At 43.7% G+C, this 12,283-nt stretch overlaps 1 protein-coding gene across 2 annotated transcripts in view; it reads left to right on the plus strand.

Moving 5' to 3' along the window:
- The window catches only part of prkar1b (protein kinase cAMP-dependent type I regulatory subunit beta), a 57,835-nt gene that overhangs the window by 17,950 nt on the left and 27,602 nt on the right, over positions 1 to 12,283 (plus strand). For both annotated transcript variants that reach the window (XM_003226512.4, XM_062964461.1), the window contains exons 5-6: positions 6,274 to 6,335; positions 7,634 to 7,680. In XM_003226512.4, the coding sequence (XP_003226560.1) occupies positions 6,274 to 6,335; positions 7,634 to 7,680 (109 nt within the window). The remainder of the gene's footprint in view (positions 1 to 6,273; positions 6,336 to 7,633; positions 7,681 to 12,283) is intronic.

A 12,283-nucleotide genomic window follows, 5' to 3' on the forward strand; every position in this document is an offset into this window, starting at 1 on the left:
TGCAATGTCCAGTGGGAATCCTTCCCAGGTCATCCTCAGAGCTTGAGACGCTTGTCTGTTCTGAAGCTGAAAAGCACACGTCTTCCGACGGGGTGAAGGGCTGGGAAAGTTGTGCCCCTCCAGATGCTAGAATCATACAATTTATGGAAAGGGCCCGCCGTCCTTCGCAGACAGTCTGGTGTGTGGGAGTGTCGGTTCTGTTCTTTCTCTGCGGTGCCAAAGCTTGGCACCACCTTTGCACCCCAATTGTTTCTCTCCTTCCTGGAAACTCACTGGGGTCCAGCAGCTCCTGGCACCGGCCCACGGGCACCACTCAGGGCAGCACGGATCCGGCCCAGACTTCTGTTGTGCAGGAATCCAGAACTATTTTATTATGGATGTTATTATTCAAACGCCTGCACCGCACCCTGCCCCTGAGGACTGCTCCCGGCTTACAATCAAACAAAGTGGGGTCGCTTTAAACCATTTGACACGCTGAAACAAATGAGGTTAAAACATGCTCAGCCACTTAACACTTCAGAAAGTTTAACCCGTTGAGGATAGCTGGAAGAAGACAAGGAATGGGCCCCAGTCTTTCTTCAAGGGAGTTAGAGATTAGTGGTGTGCATTGGTATGGAATCGCTGTTCATTTTGTTTTGTTTCATTCGTTTTGTATCAGTTTTGTATTTGTCCCCGTTTCTGAAAATGGGGCGCCTATACGAATAGAATTTTCATCTGTCTTACGGAAAAACCGAAAATTTTCAGACCTAGAATACTATTGTTATTATTAATAATATTATTATTAATACACATTGGTACACATCAGCTATCACGGGGAAGCAGCCCTCTCTCAGACTCAGCTTAGGGTCCCAAAATAACTGTTGTTGTTGTTGTTGTTGTTATTATTATTATTAACACACATTGGATGTCATGCGGAAGCAAACCTCTCTCAGACCCAGCTTAAGGTCCCAGAATAACTATTGTTATTAACATTACTATTATTATTAACACCCATTGGCACACATCAGATGTCATGCGGAAGCAAACCTCTCTCAGACCCAGCTTAGGGTCCCAGAGTAACTATTGTTATTAATATTATTATTAACACCCATTGGCACACATCGAATGTCATGCGGAAGCAGACCTCTCTCAGACTCAGCTTAGGGTCCCAAAATAACTTGTTGTTGTTATTGTTGTTGTTATTATTATTATTAACACCCATTGGCACACATCAGATGTCATGAGGAAGCAGCCCTCTCTCAGACCCAGCTTAGGGTCCCAGAGTAACTATTGTTATTAATATTACTATTATTATTAACATCCATTGGCACACATCGGATGTCATGCGGATGTAAACCTCTCTCAGACCCAGCTTAGGGTCCCAGAGTAACTATTGTTATTAGTATTATTATTAACACCCAATGGCACACATCGGATGTCATGCGGAAGCAAACCTCTCTCAGACCCAGCTTAGGGTCGCAGAATGACTATTGTTATTAATATTATTATTAAGACCCATTGGCACACATCAGACGTCATGCGGAAGCAACCCTCTCTCAGACCCAGCTTAGGGTCCCAGAGTAACTATTGTTATTAATATTATTATTAACACCCATTGGCACACATCGAATGTAATGGGGAAGCAACCCTCTGTCAGTACCTGCTTATTGTTACGCGGCCCGAAACGAAAGGAAAATGAAATCAGTTTTCTCTTTTGTGTCGCCTTTTGTTTCGTCCGAAAACGGCATCTTTCGTTTCATGCATCCAGATAGATGATACTAAACGAATAGACAAATGAAACAGATGAAACAAATACTGCACACATCACTATTAGAGGTCTCTCCTCTGAGAGAGTGATGTAGAAACAGCCGGATTAAAATAGCACCAAGTACTCTGGCTTGATATTTATAACTCAACACAATCACAGCACATTAATTATCCCAAATTAAAAGCAGCAGGTGTGCCTCCTGCTCGTGGAAGTATTTCACTCAGCGATGTCTCCGGCGACAGAGGCTCCTTCTACCCTGCTATATATAATTCCAGATTTTCTGCTTTGAACTGGGTTATATAGTAGTGTAGACCAGGCATGGGCAAACTTGGGCCCTCCAGGTGTTTTGGACTTCAACTCCCACAATTCCTAACAGCCTACCGGCTGTTAGGAATTGTGGGAGTTGAAGTCCAAAACACCTGGAGGGCCTGGTCGGTCCTTTTCTGAATGCGCACAGACTACGTTATCATCAGCATATTGGAATTCTATAACAGAGGTTGTTGTGACCTTGTTTTCGTCTTGGATGAGGTCATTGGTCATGTAGGCCATTTTCCAAAAGGTTACGATTCCCAACACGGTCTTGCCTTTCCAAAGATCATAATTCTCCAAAAGCTCCTTGGCAGTGCCAACGAGGCTGACGCTTTGTGCTAGGATCAATAATCGGAGCCTCGTAAAAGCACTTGCCAACTCGGATTACACTGTCTGCGCCTTGTTGCTCCTCCAGAAATGACAGGTACGGAGGAGCTCAATTTATTCATTACGCTCCATCCTCCCGTGTGGGCCTGGCGCTTTCTCTCTCCTTCGTATGTCTCTGAGCACTTTGCATATCTGATGGAGCCGAGAAATGGATGCGGGCGCCAGCTGAGCAAGCACGGCCTCTTTCCTTATCCTCGACGGAGAGAACATTTTGGGTGTTTTTATCTGGCACGAGCTGCACCCGAGGCTGTTGGGGATGGTGGGAGTTGGAGTCCGAAACACCTGGAGGCAGGTCCGAAGTTGGCGCAGACAACTAGATGCACCACTTAGTTGTCATTGGGTTGTTCTGTCTTATTCGACGGCGTCACAGATGTGGATCGAGGTGTTTGCTGGAGTTCTTTATCTCGGGGAGACATCAGCAGCCACCTTTCCTAGGCAAACAACCCCAGGCAGGGCATTTCCGACCAGAACGCATTAAAAACCCGGAGGAAGTGTACGAAAGGTAGCGTCAGCCCTGTTGACTTAACCGGGCGTAGGTAGGCCAAGGCATGGAGCTGGGAAGGAGACTTCCAAAAGCCTTCCCAGGGAGCCCTTCGTACAAGAGGTCTCGCGGGCAAAAGGATTTGCGCTCTTTGGCCTCCGATTCCTACAGTTCTCTAAAAGCAATGTTATCTAAGGGCACCGGGGCAGCATTCAGGCTTCGTCAAGGGCCCCAAATAGCAGATGATCCAGATCAGGGGTCCCCAAACTTTTAAAGCAGAGGGCCGGTCCACAATCCTTCAGACTGTGGAGGGGCCGAATTATCATTTGAAAAAACAAATTCCATTGCACACTGCACATGTCTTATTTGTATTGCAAAAGAACAACAATCAAAGAACAATACAATATTTAAAAATGAAAACAATTGTAACCAACATAAACCTATCAGAAGTGTGGGCCTGCTTCTGGCCAATGAGGTAGTCAAGTTAATTAGGATTGTTGTTGTGTGCCTTCAAGTCATTTTAGACTTTGGGCAAACCTAAGTCTAAAATTATTTATTTATTCATTTACTACATTTATTCATTACATTTATATCCCACCCTTCTCACCCCGAAGGGGACTCAGAGCAGCTGTATATACATACACTATATTATATTATTTGCATAGCACAATATTAGCATTATATATTACTATATTGAACTATACCACTATACTGTAATATTATATGTAATACATAACATATAATTAATATTATTATATGGTATTATGATTAGTATTATATGTATAACATTATAATATTATTATCAATATTATATGTATATACAATATATTATATTATTAAAATGATATAAAATATTATATTATAAAACTGAGGGCGGGGGCCAGGTAAATGACCTCGGAGGGCCGCATCCGGCCCCCGGGCCTTAGTTTGGGGACCCCTGATCCAGATGATCTGCTGTGAACTGGATTATATGAGCCCTCATCTATAAATCCAGATTATCTGTGTCGAACTGGATTATATGGCAATAGGTAAAAGGTAAAGGTTTCCCTTGACCTTAAGTCCAGTCATGTCCGACTCTGGGGATTGGTGCTCATCTCCATTTCTAAGCTGAAGAGCCGGCATTGTCCATAGACACCTCTAAGGTCATGTGGCCATTGGCATGACTGCATGGAGCGCCATTACCTTCCCGCTGGAGCGGTACCTGTTGATCTACTCACATTTGCATTTTTTTCGAACTGCTAGGTTGGCAGGAGCTGGGGCTAACAGCAGGAGCTCATTCTGCTCCCGGGATTTGAACCTGGGACCTTTTGGTCCGCAAGTTCAGCAGCTCAGCACTTTAACACACTGTGCCACCAGGGGCCCCTTATATGGCAATGTCAGCTCATATAATCCAATGTCTGATTTGATAATCGGGATTATATGGCAGCGTCAAAAGGGCTCCAAGTTGGATCTACGCTGCCCTCCATCCCAGGATCTGATCCCAGATGATCTGCTGTGAACTGGATTATATGAGTCTCCGCTGCCATATAACCTGGGATAATAAAATAACCTGGGACCTGATCCTGGGATGGAGCGCAGTGCATCCGCTTCGATCTACATTACCTGAGTCTACACTGCTACTGAATCCAGCCCGAAACCATGGCAATGTAGAAGGAGCCTCATGTAATCCACTTTTGAGAATATAATCTGGGTTATCCGATTTGATAATCTGGATTATACGGCAGGGTAGATCTAGCCTGATTCTGTTCGGCCATATAATCCATTTCAAAGCAGACAATTTGGATTTTATACAGGAATGTAGATGGGGCCTGTGGGCTATCTCACAATTGTGACCCAGGCAGGAAGCAGCCAGGCTTTGAAGCTGCAAGGCCACTCATTGCTAATCAAGCTGGCCAATGGCAACATTCCCACTTGTCTCAAATGGACAAGAGTTCTTTCATTCTCCCACCCTGGATCTCATTCCACAGGTATATAAACCCCACCCAACACAGGATCTCCCCAGCCAGGCTTTGAAGCTGCAAGGCCACTCATTGCTAATCAAGCTGGCCAATGGCAACATTCCCACTTGCCTCAAACAGACAAAAGTTCTTTCATTCTCCCACCCTGGACCTCATTCCGCAGGTATATAAACCCCACCCAACACAGGATCCCCCCAGGCAGGAAGCAGCCAGGCTTTGAAGCTGCAAGGCCACTCAGTGCTAATCAAGCTGGCCAATGGCAACATTCCCACTTGTCTCAAATAGACAAGAGTTCTTTCATTCTCCCACCCTGGACCTCATTCCATAGATAGATAGATAGATAGATAGATAGATAGATAGATAGATAGATAGATAGATCAACCCCACTTGCCTAGTTTCCAGAAGCATTCTCTCCTGATGTTTCGCCCACATCTATGTCTGGAGATCTCAGAACCTCTGAGGATGGCTGCCATAGATGTGGGTGAAACATCAGGAGAGAATGCTTCTGGAACATGGCCAGACAGCCCGGAAAACTCACAGCCACCCAGTTCTTTTAATCCTCTCATTTTCTGGTATAGATTTGGGTTTTATTTGGCATTTCTGGTGCCGCCGCTCTTAAAACCCATTTCCTGTTGTGACCTTTTGCGTAAACACAGGCTGTTGACCCGAAGGAGGGATGGCAAACAGAGCGGAGAGATGAAAGGAGGGCAGAGCCTCTTCCTGGGCCTCGCCTTCCTTGGCCAACGAGCTCTCCTTTGGGGCCGAGTTGTGGGTGTTGTGCGCCCGCCCGAGGCACTTCTTTGTCTTGGCCATAAAAGTTCAGCCGAGCAAGGAAAATGCCACACACCTGTCTCTCCTGTCAAGCCGTCATCCCTGGATTATAATGGCTTTTTTTTTACCTGATGCCTTCCTTTGTGAGAGGCGCTTTTCTCCTTCTCCTGAGCCAAACACATCCGACGTCTCGCCTTCAGAAAAATAATAACAACCGTCCAAAAACAAAGAAACGCTCCACCGGAATATATATCTCACTCTTTGTTGACAACGAGCCAAAATTCAGAAGTAAACATACGAAACCTTTGGGCTGGCTGTTTTCTTTCAGGCAGGCAAAGCTGGGTCAACAAAGCCTGAGACAAAGGAGGCGTCTACACTGTAGAAGCAATGTGTTTCGGCACCACTTAAACTTACACTGCAGAACTTATGCGTTTCGGTACCACTTAAACTGGCTCAATGTTATGGAAGGCCCTGGGATATAATCTCGTTTCTGATTTCAGATCAGGCATGGGCAGACTTTGGCCCTCCAGATGTTTTGGACTCTAACTCCCACAATTCCTAACAGCCTAACGGTTTGGGTCCCATGAGCCTCACTCAAGGTCTCTTCCTTCCTTTTGCAGTGACATCTTTGATGCCATGTTCCCTGTGACACACATTGCTGGAGAGATTGTCATACAACAAGGTGAGCAATATCATGTCCTGCATCTGGAAACCCATCATCCCCCGGGAATCCTTGTTTCTTCTGAGTAACGTGGAAGATGGGAGAAACAGAGAACTTAGGGCCCTTCCACACAGCCATATGACCCAGATCATCCACAATGTCAGCTTTGAACAGGGTTATCTGAGTCGACACTGCCATATATCCCAGTTCAAAGCAGATAATTTTATTCAGCTGTGTGGAAGGGGCCTGACTTACAAACGACTCCTAGTTAAGAACGGGGCTGGGACAGTGATGATTTTTCAGAGAGAGGGGATTGATGGGTTTCCAAGTGAAGAGTCTGCTAGTGATCATAGAGAATGGTAGGCCAAGGAAGCCGTTGTTTTGGATTCCTGTGCTCATTCCCAGGCAACAGAAAGTGAAGATTTCAGTTCTTTTGTGAAATGGCCTTTGGCCAATGGATAATTATCCCGAGAAGCCAGATTAGGTTTGGGAACGGAGGGAGTGAAAAGTAGACGAATTAGACATTCCGAGAGAATCTGTGAGAAGTCCTTGAAGTCCAGGTGCGTTTGGCATGATCTCATGGCTTCTTGGCTGGGCTTCATTTGAGTGGTGTTTACTTTGTGCCTCTCAGAGGAGACAACGTTGCCATAAGGATAGTATTCCTGTCTCTTGTCCAATGGGGAGTTATCCCGAGAAGCCAGATTAGGTTTGAGAACGAAGGGAGTGAAAAGTAGATGAATTAGACATCCCGAGAGAATCTGTGAGAAGTCCTCGAAGCCCAGGTGTGTTTGGCATGATCTCATGGCTTCTTGGTCGGGCTTAAGTTGAGTAGTGTTTACTTTGTGCCTCTCAGAGGAGACAACGTTGCCATAAGGATAGTAATCCTGTCTCTTGTCCATGATTCATGTTTCCCATTTTGGGAAATGCCCTTAATAAACTTCTGTAGTGAGTATACTGGGCTCTGGTGTGGTGCTGGGTGGAAAGGTGTCTCAAGGTGTTCAACAAAAGGTGTATGAGGGAAAGCAAGGGAAGAAAGGAAGAAAAGAGAGGAGAAAGGGAGGAAGTAAAGAAAGAAAGAAAGAGACACAAAGAGAGCCTGCCCACCATTGCCAGAACGTTGTCCTGGATCCATGGTGAGGTTGGCTTCTCAGAGCTGGAGAAGGGACAAAGCAGGTGGGCAGCGGCCCCTCCGACTTCAGTTATATATGCAAATAACATTGTATATGGAAATTGTAGAATCTTAGCCAGCGAAAGGGTTTTGGAAGCAATTTCTCCCAGAAAACCCAGAAGAACTCAATGATGTTTTGATTTCTTCCCAGGTGATGAAGGAGACAACTTCTATGTGATCGATCAAGGAGAAGTGGATGTAAGTTGTCATTCGTTTCTTGCCCAAAAGGATCCAGCCTGAGGTAGTATTTAGAGTGGATATACACTGCCATATAATCCAGATTATGAAATCAGGTAATCCAGATCATATGATTTGAACTGGATTAGATGAGTCTACACTGGCATATAATCTGGATTCAGAAACTGCATTATATGGCCGTGTAGATCCAGCCATAGTATCTGGATCTATGGAGGTAGTATCTAGGATGGATCTATACTGCCATATAATCCATATTATGAAATCAGATAATCCAAATTATATGATTTGAATTTGATCATGTGAGTCTACACTGCCATGTAATGCGGTTCATTGCAGTTAATCTCCATTATATGGTGGTGGAGATGAAGACCCCCTTCTACACTGACATATAATCCAGATCATCAAAGATGATACTCCACATTATTTATTTATTTGCAGTATTTATATCCCGCCCTTCTTTCTCACCCCGAAGGGGACTCAGGCTGGATCACATTATATACATATAGGGCAAACATTCAATGCTCATATACACATAGAACAAAGACAGAGACAGACGCAGAGGCAATTTAACCTTCTCCTGAGGGGATGTTCGATTCCGGTCATTATCTGCTTTGAACTGAATTATATGAGTCTACACTGCCAGATAATCCAGTTCAAAGCAGATAATGTGGATTAATGGGGGATAGAGAAGGGCCTGAAGTTGTTAGGAATGGTGGGAGTTGAAGTCCAAAACACTTGGACAAATTTGTGCAAAAGGAATGTTTCAAACCCTGGTCTGAACGGAAGTGGTTTTCCCAGGTGGCGCTTGTGGTGTGTGCCAAGCTTATTTGTCCGTACGAAGTAGGTTAATGGGCTATCAGACACAAACAAATTACTCCAGGTTGGGAGCCCCTGTTTGCGCACCTGGAGGCCACATTCCTGCCGCTGAATCTCAGGGTGGAATGCACCTCGGGGGCAATAACGACAACGGAGCGGTCTCTTGGCAGGAATTGCCTCGGTTGGATGACACGGAATGCATGTCTTCCCTCTTGGAGAAGAGTGGGAGCCCCAGGCAAAACGTCAGGAGAGAATGCTTCTGGAACATGGCCATGTAGCCTGAAAGACTCACAGCAACCCATTGATTCTGGCCATGAAAGCCTTCGACAATACAAGGCTAAAGACCTTGCCAAACTACAACTCAAAGACAGAACCCTTTCCTCTTGTGATTCTATTTTGAGAAGCAGACGGTGTATTTTTATCCAGTTTGCAGCTATTTTAGCCACGGCCTCTCTTTTTAAAAAAGGCCCTTGTTGTGTCGGAGGGGTTGTCTAATTGGTATTGTTGGGAATTGACAAACGCTCGCTCGCTCCAGAAGCCATGTGCTGCTCAGGAAACCCTCGTGAGGCATTGTTTCTACCAGGGAAGGGAGATTGTGCCTCCGCGGCTACAAACTGCAGAGCAACAGAGAGGAAGAAGGCTGACAATCCCACAAGTGTGGCGTTGTTAAAGGGTGTGCGGTCAGGTCTGCTTTATTTTGGGATCCAGCGGCACTTTGGCAGCTCGCGGGCTTGTTGTGGGTATCAATTTGGGGTTGGAATGGCTGCGCGCCCAAAGGAAGCCAAATTCCTGCAGGAAGGCTGAGAAAAGTCAAGTTATGCAAGCGAGCCAGGAAGCATTTGCCCATTCTCCAATTTGCTCTTAATACATCCCTTTGGATAATCAACAGCAACATGAGTTTGCTCCTAACAGTCCAAAGTCTCGTGGCGTCTCTGTATTCAAATGGAGTCTGAAGTCTAAAACGGAGTCTGAGCTCAGCGCAGTCTCAGATCCGATCATGTGGTCTGCAGCCCCTCCCACAACCTCAAGAAACATAGAGCAAAGGGAAAGCTGCATATCAAAACATACATATACAATACAGTGAGCAAAGAGGATTACTGTATATACTCGAGTATAAGCCTAGTTTTTCAGCCCTTTTTTTAAGACTGAAAAAGCCCCCCTTGGCTTATACTCGGGTGAGGGTCCTGGTTGGCTTTTGGGTCAGCTTATACTTGAGAATATATGGTACATTTATTATTTTTCTCTATTATTATTGGTATTATTACATTTATTATTTTTCTCTTTTATTGTTGCTACTATTACATTTATTTTACTCTATAATAATAATAATAATAATAATAATAATAATAATAATAATAATAATAATAATATTTTTATTCTTATACCCCGCCCCATCTCCCCGAAGGGACTCGAGGCGGCTTACATGGGGCCAAACCCAGTCATGACAATATAAAAACAAGCAGTAAAACAAATCAAACAACAATAAAACAAGTTATAAAAACACATACAATACATCATGATAAAATCATGGATAAAATCTGTAGGAAACTGGGCTAAAGTGCTAGATTATGTCGATTATTATTATTATTATTATTATCATCTCTATTATTATTATTATTATTATTAATACATTTGTTATTTCACTCTGATCTTCTTCTTCTTATTATTATTAAATTTATTATTTTACTCTATTATTACATGCATTATTTTCCTGTATTTATTATTATTATTATTATTATTATTATTATTATTATTATTATTATTATTGTTACATGTATTATTTTACTCTATTATTATTATTAAAAGGATACATAAAGGCAATTACATTGAAGAAGGTGAGAATAATGATTTGATCAGAGTTGGACAGTCTTATCTTAAATTAGAGCTTTATGTAAATATTCAAAAACATTTAACCCACTGATGCCTCAATTCATGTAATTTTATTGGCATCTATTTTTATTTCTGAAATGTACCGCCCTCGTCTTATACTGGAGTCAATGTTTTCTCAGTTTTTTTGTGGTAAAATTAGTTGCCTCGGCTTATATTTGGGTCGGCTTATACTCGAGTATATATGGTAATTTTATTGGTATCTCGGCTTATACTGGAGTCAATGTTTTCCCAGTTTTTTGGTGGTAAAATTAGATGCCTCGGCTTATATTCGGGTCGGCTTATACTCGAGTATATATGGTAATTTTATTGGAATCTCGGCTTATACTGGAGTCAATGTTTCCCCAGTTTTTTTGTGGTAAAATTAGGTGCCTCGGCTTATATTCGGGTCGGCTTATACTCGAGTATATATGGTAATTTTATTGGAATCTCGGCTTATACTGGAGTCAATGTTTTCCCAGTTTTTTGTGGTAAAATTAGGTGCCTCGGCTTATATTCGGGTCGGCTTATACTCGAGTATATATGATAATTTTATTGGAATCTCGGCTTATACTGGAGTCAATGTTTTCCCAGTTTTTTGGTGGTAACATTAGTTGCCTCGGCTTATATTCGGGTCGGCTTATACTCGAGTATATATGATAATTTTATTGGAATCTCGGCTTATACTGGAGTCAACGTTTTCCCAGTTTTCTGTGGTAAAATTAGATGCCTCGGCTTATATTCGGGTCGGCTTATACTCGAGTATATACGGTATAGGCCAACGAAGGTTGCCATTTCCAGTACAGATGGCCACCCAACCCTCTGTCCAATCTCCAGAGAAGGAGACTCCATTATAGTCCAAGGCAAGACTGCCAAGCAGCTCTTCCCATAATGAGATTCCTTCCCATGTGTAGTCGGTGGGATCTCCTATTATTGTCATTGCCGTACCATTTGCCCTTCATCCTCTAAGCTGGCATCTTGCTCTCAAGTGTAGCATTTGGTGTCCGCTACACTTGATCCGTCCAGTAAACAGAAAAACACGTTTACGAGTTTACGAGTTCAGGCAGAAGACCCTTTCTTCCAGGACGGTGGCATCTTGCCCAGCCGTATCACTTACCGTAAATGCTGGGTTTCCAGTAAAAATGCCAAAAGTACCTGTTGCAAAGCGTCTATTTTTGAAGCAGAAGAAAGAGAGAGGAAAACAAGAAGCTTTTAATCCTTATTTCCAAATATAAACCATCTTCCTCTTGGTTTCTTACTGTCCTCTGCCACTTCCTTTCATAATGAAATTCAATCCGGCAACATTTTGAAATAGATTCTCACAGTAGTGGTTTTTTTTTTTAAAAGAAAAGCTTCTTATGGTCAATATCCTGTCAGCTATCTGCTTTCTAAAACAAGGCCTCCAGAACCAAATGAGAACAGAGCGGGTCTCTGACTCTCTGGCTCCCTTTTCCGCAGTCGGGTTCACAAGGCATCAAAGTTCGGCCAGAAATCGTCCCAAAACGTAGGGAAGGACAAATCCAGAAGATGAAGCCGTCTCACCTGGACGGGGTACAAGTTTGCCCCAAGAAAGAGCGGCTGCTCATATCCAAAAGGAATGGAAAACAATAAGAGGCCCAGATATGCTTTTGATCTCCAGAGAAGTTGAAAGCTTTGGCAGCATCTCCCGGGTTTCATATTTGGGGATCTGCAGCTCCGCATTCCTTTGCAGCAACATGAAAGCCAGGAAAGCGAGGGCTCTTTCGCTCCTGTGCAGACAGGGCTCGGCCGAGAAGTCACGGGAAAGGAATGCTTGGATCCTGAACCCGTTTCGCACGGCCGGGAAACAGAAGCCCCACCAACGGGACTCGAGACCAGGCCGCTGTTTATTAAGTCACTCAAACTGGGGCATGTTAGAAAATATCCTGTAGCATCTTTATAA

The sequence above is a fragment of the Anolis carolinensis genome, unplaced genomic scaffold (assembly GCF_035594765.1).
Source record: "Anolis carolinensis isolate JA03-04 unplaced genomic scaffold, rAnoCar3.1.pri scaffold_13, whole genome shotgun sequence".
NCBI lineage: Eukaryota > Metazoa > Chordata > Lepidosauria > Squamata > Dactyloidae > Anolis > Anolis carolinensis.